The sequence below is a fragment of the Panicum virgatum genome, chromosome 2K (genome assembly GCF_016808335.1).
Source record: "Panicum virgatum strain AP13 chromosome 2K, P.virgatum_v5, whole genome shotgun sequence".
NCBI classification, from domain to species: domain Eukaryota; kingdom Viridiplantae; phylum Streptophyta; class Magnoliopsida; order Poales; family Poaceae; genus Panicum; species Panicum virgatum.
Genome location: NC_053137.1, coordinates 38,610,546 through 38,627,633, shown reverse-complemented (window position 1 = coordinate 38,627,633; position 17,088 = coordinate 38,610,546). Strand labels below are relative to the sequence as shown.

The following is a 17,088-nucleotide window of genomic DNA, read 5'->3' as shown; positions in this document are numbered from 1 at the left end:
AGGATGTCTTATAATTTAGAACGGAGGGAGTTGAATGACTAAATATATTAGACCGTGTTTGATCGTCCGGTAAAGTCGGACAGTCCGATTTTAGTTTGGACAGAAAGTGAAAGGAGTAATTGCAGACAAAGACCCGGCGCGTGGAATTGTGGATAGATCCATATCCCACTGCTACACAGGCATCGCTTTCATGACGTGCTAGTAATTTAGACCTATATACCCTGTGGCTGTGTGGCCCCGTATCACCGTCGTCGGATTTGAAGCTTCTTCTTCTTCTTCCGTCTTCCCACGCACGGTAATTAAACCAATCGATCGGCTGTCACTCTGTCAACCACACACACATTCCGGCATTGCACTTGCCTTGCAGTTGCAGAGGCCCCGGAGCCGGAGGCGAACTGGAATGCCGCTGCGCCTGCCTCTCCTCTCCCTGTACGCCGCAACTCCCTCCTCCCTCCCCCCACTCCCCACCCCGTTCTCCAGATAGTTTCTTCCTTTTTTTTTGGTAGAGATAGTTTCTTATTTTTTGAAACGAACCATTCAGATAGTTTCTTGGGACGGGCGGGCGCACTCGGTCTCTCTCTGATCTGGAAGGCGCCGCCTGCCTTCTCCCGGTCCGTTTCTTTCCTTTTCTTTTTTTTTGGACGGGCATTTCTTTTCTTTCCCTGGCGACGCGCATCCAAGAATTCCGCAGCAGTCAGGCAAATTTGGATTTTGGGGCCACGAATCTTTCCTGATACTAAGTCGGGAGGCGATTACCCCGAGCGCCGTTCTTCGCCGCCGCTTCTGCAAATCTTAGTCCGGCGTGGAGTGGAGGTTGGTACTTGGTAGCTAATGTTATGTGAAGCGGCGAATTGCTCGTCAAAATTTGGAGGTTTTACTGCCCGGTGAGTGAGATCGGACTAGCTCTGTCTCCGTCCATCGTATATCCTAGTGATTGATTTTCTGGTCAGGAACTAAGGATGTCCCCCAATTTGGACTTTTAGCCACTTGCGTGAGGTTTTTCCATTAGAGGATTGGATTTGTCTACACACAAAAAAATTGCTGCTACAAAATCGTGGCCTCAGCTCTGCAGTCACCAAGGTGCTCTCAAATTATTTCTCTTGCCAGTGTAAATTGGAGCACAATGCCTTCCTCCTGTGCCTTTGTTTAAGTAGTTCTACTCTTAGGAGCAAGTAGAACACCCTGGATCGATCATCCAGCCTAATGCAGCATGAGCCATACCTTATGTTACAAGTAGCGGCAATTAAATTTGTTTTTGTAGATTCCTGGTTATATGAAATCTCAGGAAGTGACCTGGAAACTGTTTTCTGTTCATCATTTCTAGTAGCCAGTTAGCAGTTCAAGAAAATGTTTTCATTGTTATGTGGCTAATCTTTTGAAGCAGACTGTTGAGTAGTTGGAAATTCTAGTATTATTTTTAATAATTTAGGTACTATTATTCTATTTGAATGTTTTCCTAACACTGAACCTGTTGCAGGTGAACATTCTATTCTCATGGCAAAGCAGTACTATGCAACTAGCAGCCTTGTAGTAGGGTATGCTCTGTGCTCAAGTTTGCTTTCGATCATCAATAAATATGCCGTCACAAAGTTCAGTTACCCTGGCCTCTTGACTGCTCTGCAATACTTCACATCTGCTGCTGGTGTTTGGATCCTTGGAAAGCTAGGGCTTCTCAGCCATGACCCCTTCAAGTTGGAGACCGCAAAGAAATTTGCACCTGCTGCTCTCGTCTTCTACCTTGCCATATTCACAAACACAAATCTCCTCTGCCATGCCAATGTTGATACCTTCATAGTTTTCAGATCCTTGACGCCACTTTTGGTTGCTATTGCTGACACAACTTTCCGGAAGCAACCATGTCCTTCCAAGTTCACATTCTTATCCCTTGTGGTCATCTTGGGAGGAGCAGTTGGTTATGTGATGACAGATTCAGCATTCAGCCTCACAGCATACTCATGGGCACTTGCATATCTGGTGACCATAACAACTGAAATGGTGTACATCAAGCACATAGTGACAAACCTGGGGCTGAATACTTGGGGCTTTGTGCTCTACAACAACCTTCTGTCATTGATGATGGCACCCATCTTTTGGTTCGTTACAGGAGAGCATAAGTTGGTCTTTGCAGCCATTGAATCAAGGGGTGATGGCTGGTTTCAACTGGATGCCTTTGTGGCAGTGGCATTGTCATGCGTGTTTGGGCTCCTCATCAGTTTCTTTGGTTTTGCAGCAAGGAAAGCAGTCTCAGCCACTGCGTTTACCGTTACCGGGGTCGTGAATAAGTTCCTCACCGTGGCTATCAATGTCATGATCTGGGACAAACATGCAACTGCATTTGGTTTGGTTTGCTTGCTCTTCACTATTGTTGGTGGGATACTCTATCAACAATCGGTTACGGCAAAAGGAAATTCTGCGGGTCAGCATGGGCCAGTATCTGAGCAACCTAAAGAGGACAATGATAGCAAAGAGCTTGATGAGGAGACGCAAGGCTTAGTTGCATCTGCTAAGTAGTCCAGTGCGTGAATTACTCGCACCCATAGTATTAGTCTATTAGATTTTGCAGATTTATTCTTTGGCCTTGAATTGGCTCTTTTGTCTTTCACCCTTGAAACAAATGACAAATCAAACACGAGGGAATACTAGAGGAAGTAGTAAAATTATAAGTTAGTTTCTCTGTTGAAAATTTTAATGTTTTGTTTTCGTTTTAAATTCAATATGTATTCCACACTGCTTGATGCAGTTCTGTGCCAAAAACATATGCTATATCCTATATGGTTATGATCCGTCTCATTGTCATATACATTAGAATGTGAATGCCTATTTCGGTGTAAATATTTTTTCCTTTACAATTAGATAGTACGTTGTCTGATTTGATGTTTTACATGAAAATAGGATATTGGAGGTATGCGGTACTATACAGGAATTTATGTACAAATTGTACAAAAGGAAATATAAAAGAGATAAAAGCTGTACAAGATTACTTTTGTGGCGGCAGCACGAGAAAAGCAGACAGGGATGTTTGCTTTTTATATATGTGTGCCTGATCTTCGCAGCAATTTGATATCAAGGAATAATACATCTGTGGAATTAGCCATTCTGCCTAAGTAAATATTGATCAAAGTTCACATAAAAGAAAGAAACATTTGCTGAAATTCATGAATGAACTATAAGAAATATTATTTCACATCGCACAAATGCCACCACACTACGAGCCCGATAATATACTTCATCACCACAAATAATAGTCATATTGCAGAAATCCAGTTTATTCAAACAAGATTTGCTCGCCCCAGAAACGAGACTCAACTGTGCTAAAATATTGGCCGTGTTTGGTTCACGAAAAGAGAATCTCGCATGCATGGAGTACTAAATGAAGTCTATTTGTGAAATCTTTTCAGGGATGGATGTAACTTTTCGTGACGAAGCTAATGATGGTAATTAATTGATAACTGACTACAGTAATGCTACAGTAACCATCATCTAATCACGTGGTCAAAAGCCTCATTAGATTCTTCAGGGTTCCTAGCGCAGGGTTCTGGAGTTGGTTTTGCAAAATGACTTTGTTTGACACCATAGTTAGCGGTCAAAATTACTACATTTCTTAGTCTTGTCCAAACCAAACAAGGACATTCACATGTCACCAAACAAAAAGGCACAACTGAGTAGAAATTTATACATTAACCATTTGACCAGTAAAACATCTGCAACAATTATCATCGTGTAAGCTTCCAAAAATATATCAAAATAGCAGAAACAGAGTGTGGGGATCCTAAATAGACACGTACAACCCAGACTTTGAAGAAAGAAAGAATCCAGATGGAAGGAACTCCACTCAGTTACTTCATGTTAGTAAAAGCGGAATATCTCAGCATATACTGCGCAGAAATGAGCATTGTGTCTCTTCATGTTTCTTGGTTCCCAGATTTGCAGAATGTTCGGCATCCACATACCGCCAGACCATTGGAGCCACAATTCAGAAGGAAGTGTTCTTTTCACATCAATGTACAGATCATGTTTCTGGTGGCATGTTTGCATAGAGGAATGTGTAGAAGAGTTCCACTTCAGGCATACTTCGGATAATTTGAATGTATTTGTTCTTGTTTGGCTCCTCAAGCAATGGTGAGCTCAAATGAGCAACTCTGGGCAAGAGCGTCGCTAAGGGCAATCCTGACGGAGCACTTGGAATTCCAGCCTGCGCAGTCAGGTCCTCTATCACCATTTCAGCTATCTCCCTCAATGACCTCTCCATGATATTTCTGAAATCCTCACTGCAATACCACAGTTGCAAATGGTTAAGTAGATACTGATAGGGGCTACTTTGTCGACGTTACCAAAAGAGTCAACCACAGTCAACAGACATACCATTAGATTGACAGACATAGGGAAAAAGTGATTCCACGCATAATATCCTTACACTAAAAAATTGTCCTCCCTGAGTTGCAACATATTAACCGTATTAAAAGAGGTTCATTGTATATTTGTATGCGACTGTTCTCATGCATGCATGAAAATGATATTCTTCAAACCATCATTTCATTCAATACTCTGAAAGGAAATGTAGTGCACACCAACCTAAATACAGAGCACCCTTTTTGCTCCATAACAGACTATATAATCTAATAATGGTAAATGCTACCAAATGAAGTTCAAAGTAGTGAGTTAATGCTACCAAATGAAGCTCAAAGTAGTGAGTTAATGCTACCAAGAAAGTTGCTTTGTCTCCTTAAAATTTGGATCCCCATATATAGTACAAAGATAATTAACAAACTAGGTCAATACAAATCACATGTCATATGAAATGGATTGCTAAGTGTTACAATGCAATTTATTAGATAATAATTGAAATAGTTAATCAATTCCGAGTTAATTCATGAAAGATAAAAGAAATGAAGACCAATCATACAACACACAGAGCAAAGAAGAATGCATTATGATGCAAGTTATCTCTTGCTATAACTGAACATAACACAAAATTACCTTGCCAGTACTACTCGTGTCTCGGCCATTAGTTGTTCGAGCTTTCTGAAATCATTTAGGAGTGATGAATCGTCAAAGCCACTAGTGGACACAGCCATCAACTGTGCTTGAACACTGGCATCGTCAGGCACAAGGTATTTTATCCATGAGTTATCTTCACACAGATTCATGAACAAGTCCAATATTTGTAATACTGTTTGCAATACTTCGTCCGTGCTCATAAGGTCTTTCAGTTGCTTCCTGCAAATTTTCACATGCAAGTACTGAGTATCGCTAAGGGGAAAGACAACTAGGAACCAATTTCTCAGTGGAAACCAGACCGTTACTGCTGAGAACCAACCATAGTGGCCATGTACAGTATCATTGATATTAGACGGATTTTAAGATACCCTTGAGCATTGGACTAAGAATCATAAGGTTTTAGGAGACAAGTTGTATATAATGGACCGAAATCTAAACTAAGAAATGAAGTAACTGGAAAGGCACCTCGTTAACAGACGATTAGAGGTATAACGTTCAACGTTGGATTTCCAAAAAAAAGGAAACAAGGCAGTGTGTACAACACTAGTTAACTAGTTGCTCTTGATGACTCAGTGCACAAGAATTTCAGCATGTAACATAAACAAGCATTTTGCTAGAACAATTTAGATGCATCTTCCTTGATTTGTTGGGCGGCGAACATGCTAGTAATAACTATCGTAAGGGCATAAGAAGAAATATTTACTCTTTTAGGACTTCTGTTGCAGCATGTTGCATATGCATTATGTATGCATTGATTTTGCCAGTGGGAAGATAATCAGCCGTTGTAAGGAAGCTCTTGTGTCCATTTTCACTGAAGGTATCAGATTCTTCCTACAATAGAAGTGAGATATTTCATGTCAGGAGCAGCTTGACCCCAAGTCATGTCAGTGTACTAAAATAATTTCATCAACTGTCTAGAGTGCAAGCATCAATGACTGGAGCAAGAAATAAATGAAACAGTCATTTGTATGGAAATGCTTGAGCATAGAATGTGGAGCCTGGAGCACAGATCTACCTGTAACTGTGCACCATGTGTAGCTCGGGCAAAATCTAAGTAGAGATGTCTGCCTAATATGGTGACCTGAACTCTAGTGTACAAGCTGAGCAACGTCATAGCCCACATTGAAGAAACTGTCTTTGTGAAACCTAAGAAATGGAGGTGCCGCAAAGACAAACAAAAACATGGTTACAAATGCATATTTATGATTAGACATGGAAAAGAAGAGAAAAGGCCATGCAATAGTTACGACAAAAAAATTATCGTACTCTTAATTTTAATCTCCTCCCAAGTATCATACTTTTCTTTTGGTGTCAGTGCCCTTGATTCTGCCTTCCCTTGCCGTAACTTGTCAGTCAATTTTGAAATATCCAGCTGACTCGTTATGTTTTCACAGAGCTGATGCATGGCCAAAGGCAATGTGGTAGTGTCACAAATGCTCTGCACCTTCTCAAAGTGTTCCTGTAGCCTACAATAAAATAGAAACAGCCAAATAATTATGAGGTAAGCTCCTTTACTAAATATAGTGCTTGTTTAATCTAAAACAACTACCTATTCGAATGATTATAAGTTTATAACTAGTACTGACAAACAAAAACTGGGCTAGATCTTTCTCCAGCATATTTTCACCCTGTCCAGTTAATATTAGAATTACGTGTAATGATGTCAAGTATGACCATGTGCAGCACTGATGGTCTGTATAACCTGAATAAGGTGGAACACACATCTCTCTGAGTTGGTCTATATTTAGGATGTGTAAAACATCTGAATTTGCTAAAGCAACAAAGTTATCTTCTTTCTTCCACAGTTTAGCTGCGCATTGAATCAACCCTCAACCCAATTGAGCGCAACCAATACGCTAGAAAGAAAATTCAATGCGGAGCACCAGTTTGAGCTTGGGAAGAATTCCCCTGTCAGGCATGGAAGAGACAGGCAGCTAAAGAAGACTAGAGCAATCAAGAAGAGGAGCACGCAGCCCCCCCAAGGCAAATGCAACAAGCAATCAGTAGTAGAACAAAGAAACCCGTGTAGTCCGCCGCCATGTAGGGTGCGGGAACGGGGACCCAGAACTATCTTACTGGTTCTTGACGAGGTCGTCGGCGGCCTGCTCCTCCCGGGCGCGCAGCTGCTCCACCCGCAGGAGCTGGGCGCGGTGCGCGTCGTATAGGCGGTAGGCGGCGTAGCCTGCCCCCGCGACGCCCAGCGAGACGAGGATCTTCCGGCGGTGCCGCGCCCAGAACCCCCTGCACGGAGAAAGAGAAGTCTCCGTCACGCGCGCAATCCGCCGAACGCCTCGCTGGCATGCCCAATCCACGGACCACCCCCGGCAGAACCACTCACCTCGCCGAGGCCAGCATGGCGGCGCGGCAGGGGGCGGAGCTTGCGCGGGTTGGTTAGCGGGCGAATCCGGCAGCAGCGGCGACCGGGATTGGATGGATCAGTGTGCTTGGTGGGCGGTGGGGATCAAGAAGGCATGGAAGGAGAGCCCCGGTTGGGGAGTGGGAGACTCTCAGGAGCCCTGGTATGATTACGAATGCGATTGCGGGGGGTAAACGCAAAAGAAGCGGAGGAGACCGTGGTCTTCCATGTGGGTCCAACCTGGACTCCCGGCCCTAGAAAGAGAGATTTGTACGTATGTGGCGTGGATTTATTTTTCGTGATACTGGTATGAAAGTTTCTAAGAACGAAGTTCGATGAACATCCAATGATCCAAACAGTAAAATTGAATCGAATCTATTTCTAAGAAATTTATTTCTTATTTAATCTAATTACTAGAATATGATTCCTATAATTAATTTCAACTCGTTTTCTTGATGGAAGAAGTCTTGGAGTGGGGCGACAAGCTCCCGGAGATAGCAGAACGGCACAGCAAATGAGCTCGTACAATTGGCCACGGCAAATGCGGCACTCAGCGGTTTGGCGGTTCGCGGCACCTACTTGTGTAGAGCATATAATTACTCAGGATTGTAATTCACTTTCTGAGTAATATAAGCCTCTCTTTTGCTCGGAAAAAAAAATCAACTCTAGGAAAAGGTCCCAAGGAAAAGAAACAACGAACACGGATTACTTAAAAACTGGTGTCCCTCCGGCCTTCTCCGTATTTCACGGCGCACGCTGCTCTCTACATCACCCCACATCATCTAGGTGAGCTCGTGACCTCTGGATGCTGCGCAGCAGGCTCCGGGCGGAGGGAAAGGGTAGGGTGTAATACAACCGTCTAAATTAAACTAGTTTAAGTGTGTTAATTATCATCTTAATAGTTAATCAAGCTACCATACACTTAAAACGGTGTAATCCGGTCGTCTGTCGGGATAAGGATCGAAGAACACTGAAAGTCTCGCACGAAGACGAGCACAAATGATTACAAGCAGACAAAAGTTCTCAAATTTAATTTACAACGTGGAGTTTTACAAACAAATTTACGTAAAATATCAGAGTTCGAAATGCAGCATAAATTAAATAGAAGTTTAGTTTAGAAAAACAACGATGACTACGATGACGCGAGGACGTCACATCTAGCCCACCGATATGAATCCTGGTTAGCTCCAACCAGCAGCAGTTACCTGAAAACAGGGTGACAACAAACCCTAAGTATACTAATACTCAGCAAGGCTTATCCGACATGACTATACTGAGCCCACTATCTAGACATGTAAGCTTTTTGGCTCTGGAGTTTATTTTTGCTGGAAAGCGACTAATAATGCATCTTTACTTTCAATATTTTAGCTCAAATTTAATGTACAAATAACAACTAGGTTTGCATAAACATCTAGAGCAAATATGGTTCATCACATTATATTTTCCAAGAGTACAATAAATATATATTCCATCCTCACCTTTCAATTCTTATTCTACTTCTTTACTACAATGTGACGCAGTGACCAAGGTTCTCTTAACCGAGAGAGACGGCGAATCGATCCGATTTAACCTTGTAAGGTGGACCTAACTCACACGACACATGCAAACCACGCCGGGCCACACGCGTCAACTGTTCTCATCATCACCCCGACGTCTGAATCACGCCTGCTGCAAACCTGGGTGAAGGGCCCCTCACAGCGAACTCCCAGAGAACCCGGAGGCGACATACACTCCAACACCCGCCATCATTCCGCTCCCAAAGTAGCAGGTCGCGATTCAAAGTATCGTTGCAAATCAGGTAATTAGCTTACCGGTTTCGACTACCTCCTACTTCCGGCATGTGGTTAGTACTGTTCAAACTCAGTCAGCAGGGCCAACAACAGTACAGTCCTCAATCGACACTGGCGGAGGCTTACTTTCCATCCCTTCCATATCCAAAACCAAAATCATCTCCGCCCGGTCTCCATTTCTCTTTTCTCATTGATTCATTCTCAAGCCACATTGTCATAAGTAACAAAAACCTATACCTCGCGAGTGACAGCAATCACTCGACTTCTACCGGATTCTAATTAAGCATGGCAATACTAACGACAACTGTGTACTAGTATAGACTCATAGATACCTAGGGAGAAACATGCATACTAGGGTTCCATACAACTCCTAAAAACGTAAATGCACAAATACTTAAATAAATATTGAATACTCAAATTAGGGGTTATGCTCCGGGGCTTGTCTGGTGTAATGCTAAATCAGTGTTTAGTTAGATGATACTTGTTGGCGAGCATCTTCCTTCGATCATGCACATCGGGATCCATCCATCTGTCTTCTGGATATGTCCACCAGCATCGTCTTCGGGTTCGGCTCCAATAGCACGTCCTTTATACGGTTCATCTATCACACCTAAATGAGATGCGACAATGCATATGTATGAATGCATGGAAGTGCAACACGCAAGACATTCATAAAAGTACAACATATTAGCATAAGCACCTAGAGCTATTTAACTTAACTATCACTCAAGCATCTCATAGGAGATGACAAACACATCAAGCATGCCACACAAATTAACTTAAATTAAATCATGGTAAGCATCCACCATTCAGAAATTATCCAAACCTTCTAGCTAACAAAATTTAACATGATTCACCCAAAAATGATATACTTGATGTATCGAACCATGCAGAAAAGAATGGCTTAGCAATATTTTTAGAAAGTGAAAGATATAGCTAGAAACTAAACAAATGCAAAAACTTAACTTGAGGACATGATCTAGCAACCAAAATTTACCAGCATGATGAGCTATTGATAAAGCGTGCAACAATATTTTGCTAACAGTTATTGACAACAGAAAACATTTAATTTAGCCCTAGCAAGACAAACAGAACAAAAATAGATTTACAAATATGCACATAGCTTCCGGTTCTGAAATTTTTACAGTGAACTAAACATGCAAAGAGTAAGCTACTGCATAAGTTTCATAATTTTTGAACATCCATAACTGCAGATATTAAATAGACAAGTGTAAACAAGTATTAACCATGATTAAATCAATAAATCATGAAAACATAAACAAACAGTAGGTTAAATATTTTTCCTAAGTTCTACATGCCAAAACAAAGCTAACCCAACAGGTTTTACATTTTTACCATTTTTCTACTATTTACTATGCATTTTCAAAGCTTGCAACCACTTAAACTAATATTTAAACTAGAGCAAAAACTATTTAAAAACTGAAGATCAACCTGTAAGGAAAGTTGTAGATCTTAGGACAAGGAATCCAACAAATTTTAATTTGCATTTTTCTGATTTTCTACTATTTACTATAATTTTCCAAAGTTTGCAGCTAAAATTTCAAAAAGGTCCAGCGCGACACTATTCATCTGAGTCACAGACTTCGCAGAAAACCCCCTGGAGGCTGGTGGTGTGGGGTGTCGATTCCGGCCGGGGTGAGCGCAGCCGGGCTCGGGAAGGGGCGGAGGAGCTCCGGGACGAGGCAATGAGGGTTGGGACGCGCTGAATCGAGGCGGGGAGAAGCTGGCGCGGCGCCGGCGACGGCTCTGCTCGCCTAGCTCAGTCCGAGCTCGAGGAAGAAGGAGAGAATGGGAAAGGATAGGACTTTCGCGAGCAGATAAGAGCGGCGCACGCGGAGCACGAGGTTAGCTGGCGCGCGACGCATGGAGTCGCCGGCGCTGTGCGTGGTCGACGGCATGGGCGGCGTACGATGAACAGGAGAGCACAGTAACCGCGGTTGACTGATTTTGATTCATTTTTGTACCCGATTTGACCAGCCAAAACTCAAAATTTCATATAGAAACTCGAAATTTGGCCAAAATAGAAGTTGTAGAGTTAGAGAAAATGTACAACTTTTGTTTTGGGCAAAAGTTGATTTGAGGCTTAGATTAGGGAGAAAAACGAGATCGAACTCAGCTAAACAGAAGTATACTATGCAAACTTAATTAACACTAATGACAAAAATAGGATCATGATTAGCAAATTAAGCACAAAATTAACACCGGGGTGTTACATAGGGTTCTCATTTGTCTTGATCTCCGTGCATCCCAAACTAAAAAATACTCTACTTTACGAACCGATTATCCAAATTAAATTTCAATTGCACCGTTGTGTTTTTTACGACAAAATCTTCAAAACTAAACCACATTTTTGACTCATCCTTAGGGCGCTCTGCCATGTCGTGGGCCTTGAGGGCCGCCGCCGGCTCCACGGCCTCTAGCAGGCGTGCCAGACCTCCTCGATTCCCCCTAGGTGCCACCTGTTCATGAACATCTGGGAGCGGTGGCGGCTGGGCACCTCCACTGATGCCGCCGAGCACAGTACGGAGCTTGTACGTGACTGGTAGGGATGGATCTAAACATCCGAATTCTTAAAACAAATTTGATATTTTAAAATAGATATGCTTAAAATTTTATACTAATCTTTTTTTTATATTATCAAGCATATTATTGCACATAAGAATAAAATTTTGTATAAATTTTTTTATGTATTATTTGCTCCCTACAATTAAAAAGGTGAAAAAAGATTCGTATCCGTATCCGATCCGTATTCGAATTTTTATATCTATTATTTGAGAATATATATGATAAATTTGAGGTTTAGTTTTTATGAATCTTTACAAGATCAATGTTAAATACAAGGCTATGAATTTACTATGTAAATTCTATATCTTATTTGTCCATAATCGAAGAAAAATGATCAAAAATCTGAGATTCGAATAGACATCCGAATCCATCCTTAGTGACTGGCGTGCATCGTCCATCGACAGGCCGTCCACATTGTAGCGCGTTGCCGCCCGCTCGTCGCCAGCCTGGTGTACTTTGACAAATTGATGACTTCTAGCACTTCATTCCACACACTTATAAATGTGCAAGTTGGGCCCTGTTTGGTTTGTTGTAGCATGAGTAGTACAAAAAATTTGACCAATAATTAGAGGTACTAAATAAAGGCAATTTGCAAAACTAACTCCACAATCCTGCACTACTTTGCGAGACGAACCTAATGAGGCATTTGACCGCACGATTAGAGCATGGTTACTGTAGCATCACTGTAGCCAAACATCGATTAATTAATGTCATTAGATTCGTCGTGAAAAGTTACGCCCATCCGTGAAAAGGTTTTACAAATAAACTTCGTTTAATACTCCATGCATTAAAGATTCTTTTTTCGGAAATTGTACGTGCTACCGTGCTAATGCAACCAAACAGAGCCTTGGTGAATGCATGCCCAGCATAGCTAGCTAGCCAGCATTGGTACACCAGCCTCCAAGATGTGGTGCAGGTACACCGGCATTGAGGCTGTGTTTAGATTCGGAAAAAGTAGTAAAAAGAGTCGCATTAGATACTGTAGCATATTGTAGTATTTTTCGTTTGTTTGTGGTAAATATTATCGTACCATAGGCTAATTAGGCTCAAAAAATTCGTCTCGCAACATACATCAAAACTATGCAATTAATTTTTTTATTTACCTACATTTAGTATTTCATGCATAAGGCAAAAGATTTGATGTGATAAGTAAATAGTGAAGTTTGGAGAGAAAGATTTTGCAGCTAAACACAGTCTGACTCTCGTTTGACTCCAAATTCCACGCGTGCAATTAATTTGATGATTTGATGTGAATGAAAGGGCAGTTTTCACGACCACTTCTATATTGGCTGTGTTTAGTTCCAAAATTTTTGTCTCCAAACTTCACAATTTACCTATCACATCAAATCTCTTGCCTCATGCATGGAGCATTAAATGTAAATAAATAAAAAAACTAATTGTATAGTTTTGATGTACACGACGAGACGAATCTTTTGAGCCTGGTTAGGTTTTGGTATGACAACAATTAACACAAATAAACGAAAAGTGCTACAATATGTTACAGTGTCCGATGTGACTCTTTTTATCACGGATCTAAACACAGCCATGGACAAAGTGACTCCCGACTCCACGGCATGCAGTTAATTTGATTGGACGTGAATGAAAGCGCATGCAATTCTACGACCACTCGTCCATGCATTGACCAAAAATCCAAAATGAACTAGGCAGCTACTAAATTAATTTTGCCGTGCAAGCTGGTGTACTTTGACAAATTGATGACGTCTGGCACTTCATTCCACACTTAGAGCAATTCTAATAATCGACGAGTAGCCGGCGAAAGCCAATGGAGAAGAGAGAGAAACGGAGAGAGAGAGCGGGATGGGCGTCCCGCGAGTCCGCGACGCGGCTGCGCTCAGCCGGCGAAGACGAAATAGAACGCTGCGATTGGATGAGCTCTCTCCTATCCATTAAATACCAGCAGGGTCCACCATCCTCACGCGCTCGATCACCGCGCCAGACGCCCGCAGGCAGGCGTGGTCATTCGACCTGCTCTTATAAATGTGCAAGTTGGTGAATGCCCAGACAGTCAGCATAGCTAGCCAGCATTGGTACACGGTACACCTACCTCCAAGTATGCCCGCCGCCGCAATCCGGCACGCGGTCGGCGCCATGACCTCTGTGCACTGCCTGTTCGCCGCACTGGAGACTACACCGGCGGCAGAGGCTTCCGGTGTTGCGAGAAGGCAAGAAGGGAGCACTGGTGACAGGGCGCCCTCTATCACTCAGGGTTCACCTTTTCATTTTTCTATCGAATCCCGCCAACTTCCGAAAACGAAATTTCGGCCGAAATTTCGCCGAATTTCGCTAATTCCGAACGAAAAGAGAATTCAAATTCAAAAAACGAAATTTCGGTGATTTCGACCGAAATTTTGGTGATTTCGACAGGAAAATAATGTCCGTTGTGATTTTCGTACTGTTTCGGAGGTCAAATGAAAAACTTTTGAATACCAACTTTGTTCAGTTTTTCGAGATCTACAACTTTTGTTTCAGGAACTTTTTCATTTGAGCAATGGTTTGAAAGTTATTTAATTATTTCAAAAACTACCAATTAAAAGTCTTGTCATTTCATGTGACAACTTCCATTTTCTCTCTTAGGTCTCAACTAGACTTTTATTATTCTTGTTATTGCGGATATGCCTATTAAATTTCAGGGACATTGGTTGATCCAATTGAAAGTTGTTTTAAATCCAGGACAAACATGATTTGAATTGGTTATCAATTCATGTGACAATGTTTGAATTTTTTTTGATTCAATTTATATAGAGAATTCCTAAAATGTAATTTGTATAGAGCGAAGAGGGGTCTGGAGAAATGCCAAGCTGCGTCGGATACTAAAAAGCTATAAATTCTACCTCATTAGACTACAAATAACCTTGTTTTTCAACTAAAATGCAATTTTAGCCTAGCAAATGATCTTAGATTTGAGTGTGTTCTAGTCCTATTTGCTCAGAAGAACACCTAGTTTTTTATCATATTTTTTTCGAATTTTTTATAAATATTTTTGAATTTTTAAATTTGAAAACGAAAAATAGCGAAAAATACTGGAATTTCACTTCCTGGTAACTAGCAAAAACGAAAAAAACACCGAAATTTCGGCGAAATTCGACCGAAAAGTTGAACCCTGCTATCACCCCTGCCGCCGGTTGCCCGAACAGATGCGGCGATGTGACCTTCGACTTCCCCTTCGGCATCGGCCCCGACTGCGAGCTCACCTGCGACAACACCACTTAGGCCCTGTTTGGAACCCAACTTTTTTCAGAAGTCCCTATCACATTAAAAAAAAATCTTACTATTTTATAGTATTAAATAAAATCTGTTTATAAATGTTTTTTAACAGCTCAGTGCTTTTTCGCGAGACGAATCTAATGAGCCTAATTAATTCATAATTTGCTACAGTGATACTACAGTAACCATTCGCTAATCATAGATTAAGATACCTCATTAGATTCGTCTCGCAATTTAATCACAGGGTTCTGCAGTTAGTTTTATAATTAATATTTATTTAATACTTCTAAATGCTAAAAAGTCCATGTGACTTTTTTTAAGTCCCTGTTCCAAAACACCCCCTCAGCCTCCCAAGCTCTTCATGTGTGATGGCACCACCCAGCTCATCAGCAATATCACAATTGTTACCACGGAGAATACGGACACCAGCTCAGAGCATTTGGTTAGCATGAACTTCGCCCATACCATCCCCATGAAATCATCTGCACAGGTTTTCTGGTCTTTGTCTCGGAAATCTCCAGGGAATTCTTTCAATGCCTATTACCCAGGACTGAGCTTTTCCGGCTGTGATTTCCAAGTACACTGGGTAAACCCTCCGGAGAATACAACGGCCGGCGGTCGCGTCCAGGTCCAGGTGCACATCTATCTGCCCTGACAGTGAGCTCACAAACATTGCTGCTGGTGATGCTGCCCAATACTGTAGTAGCTCCAACGGCACCGGATGTTGCAACATCTTGTTTGGTGACGAGGACCTGGGTGTACCTTATGTATCTCTTGCCAGACTCAAATTCGTTCGCCACGGCAGAGCCGATCCCAGATTGCACCATAACCTGAGCTTCTTGTGGGATACAATTTATGGGGCCTCTGCCAATTGGAAAATTATTGATCAAACAACCTGCGCAAGCGACATCAGAAACAAGGCAACCTATGCTTGCGTTAGCAGAAATAGCATTTGTCTAGATTACCTTCAGATCGGGGGTTATTATGGCTACAGGTGCAAGTGCAGCACGGGCTACAGAGGCAATCCATATATTCTCGGCGGCTGCAAACCAGACAACGGTAAGGCAATATGTCATCCCTATGCCTTATACTATTCTGCAATAGTCACAATCAGTTGCGTATTTCATTTCCAACTTTAGTACCGGACCAATGTTAACCCGTACTAACATACGCGACGAAAGTTCATTTTTCTAGTAGTGTTGGTACGCAGTTAGATAATATGAATGAAATTTCACTTGTAAAATAACATAAACCTAGGAAACAAAACATTAGGACTGTGTTGCCTAGGTATATATTGTCCAAATTTTGCCTTAGTGAAAGTCATCCCTTTCTTTGAAAACCAATGGAAAATCTTGATCTTGAGAGGAACCCTTAATTTCCAAAGATGGCGTTTCACAACTTGAAAACGCATTTTAGGTAACGTGGTATTGGAAACAGGCATTAGATACCCATTACAAGAAGAGAGTTAATGGCCATTGTTTACGCCCGTTACTAATAAGTCCCACCTGACCTGGCAACACTGACGTCTGTTACCGTTGACTCGTTATTGCATTGGTAACATACTTTAACATCAGTTACCAATGTGACAAAGGGTGTTTGATTCCCGCTACCAATGTTGTGCACATATTTTTTTTTATTTTCTATTGTTTTTTCTGATATTTTTCCTTGAACTACGAACAAATAAGTGACAACCATAAAAAAAACCAGACCAATGGGACTTAAGGTGTGACCTATAGAAATTAAAAAATTAAAAAATGTTAATATAAAAGGATTGCATCCTTCTTTCAACCACAAGTGATTGTGTGGTGTAGCAGTGTAGTGATTGTCTGGTGTTTTTTAGATAATGGAAAAAATTATGGCTTCAAACCCCTTTAGAGAGAGGCATCTCAGTCCGTAATTATTACAGTCACACACTCAGAGTTTAAACCAAACTGAGTTTAAAATTAAAGACCAATACGTAAAATAGAGGGCCACCCATGGGACACGAATAACTGCAAAGATGAAGACTCTAGAAGCTGGCAAGCTTCGACTAGCCTCTCCCTTTGGTCATCAGTGTGCTGCAACAGAGCCCACGACCGGAGCCAATATGCCCCCCCCCCCCCGAAAAGCACCTGCAAAAAAGTTTTTGGTCTA

At 41.7% G+C, this 17,088-nt stretch overlaps 2 protein-coding genes across 8 annotated transcripts; one reads left to right on the top strand and one right to left on the bottom strand.

Annotated features, from left to right (window-relative positions):
• The first annotated feature begins 246 nt into the window (after positions 1-246).
• Positions 247-2,802, top strand: LOC120675535 (GDP-fucose transporter 1-like). Of its 7 annotated transcripts, XM_039956748.1 has the most exons (4): positions 285-429; positions 542-884; positions 951-1,080; positions 1,478-2,802. In XM_039956748.1, exon 4 carries the CDS (start codon positions 1,495-1,497, stop codon positions 2,509-2,511), a length of 1,017 nt encoding a protein of 338 aa, XP_039812682.1. In that variant the 5' UTR covers positions 285-429; positions 542-884; positions 951-1,080; positions 1,478-1,494; the 3' UTR covers positions 2,512-2,802. The 7 variants fall into 7 exon arrangements, with proteins under 7 accessions (XP_039812693.1, XP_039812682.1, XP_039812701.1 ...); XM_039956767.1 differs by lacking the exon at positions 951-1,080; XM_039956733.1 differs by having other exon boundaries at positions 542-1,080.
• Positions 2,803-3,651: 849 nt separating this feature from the next.
• Positions 3,652-7,519, bottom strand: LOC120675522 (peroxisome biogenesis protein 3-2-like). Its single transcript, XM_039956727.1, has 7 exons — positions 7,337-7,519; positions 7,075-7,239; positions 6,265-6,464; positions 6,014-6,144; positions 5,702-5,829; positions 4,978-5,217; positions 3,652-4,268 (listed from the first exon to the last, which is right to left on the bottom strand). Exons 1-7 carry the CDS (start codon positions 7,351-7,353, stop codon positions 4,010-4,012), a joined length of 1,140 nt encoding a protein of 379 aa, XP_039812661.1. The 5' UTR covers positions 7,354-7,519; the 3' UTR covers positions 3,652-4,009.
• Positions 7,520-17,088: the final 9,569 nt, after the last annotated feature.

Excerpts from the sequence above, each read along its gene's own strand:
- LOC120675535 (XM_039956759.1), top strand. The coding sequence starts at position 1,495 with ATGGCAAAGCAGTACTATGCAACTAGCAGCCTTGTAGTAGGGTATGCT.
- LOC120675522 (XM_039956727.1), bottom strand. Across the intron at positions 5,218-5,701 it reads GCAACAGAAGTCCTAAAAGA|GAAGCAACTGAAAGACCTTA; the intron begins GTAAATATTTCT and ends GAAAATTTGCAG. Across the intron at positions 4,269-4,977 it reads ACACGAGTAGTACTGGCAAG|TGAGGATTTCAGAAATATCA; the intron begins GTAATTTTGTGT and ends GTGGTATTGCAG.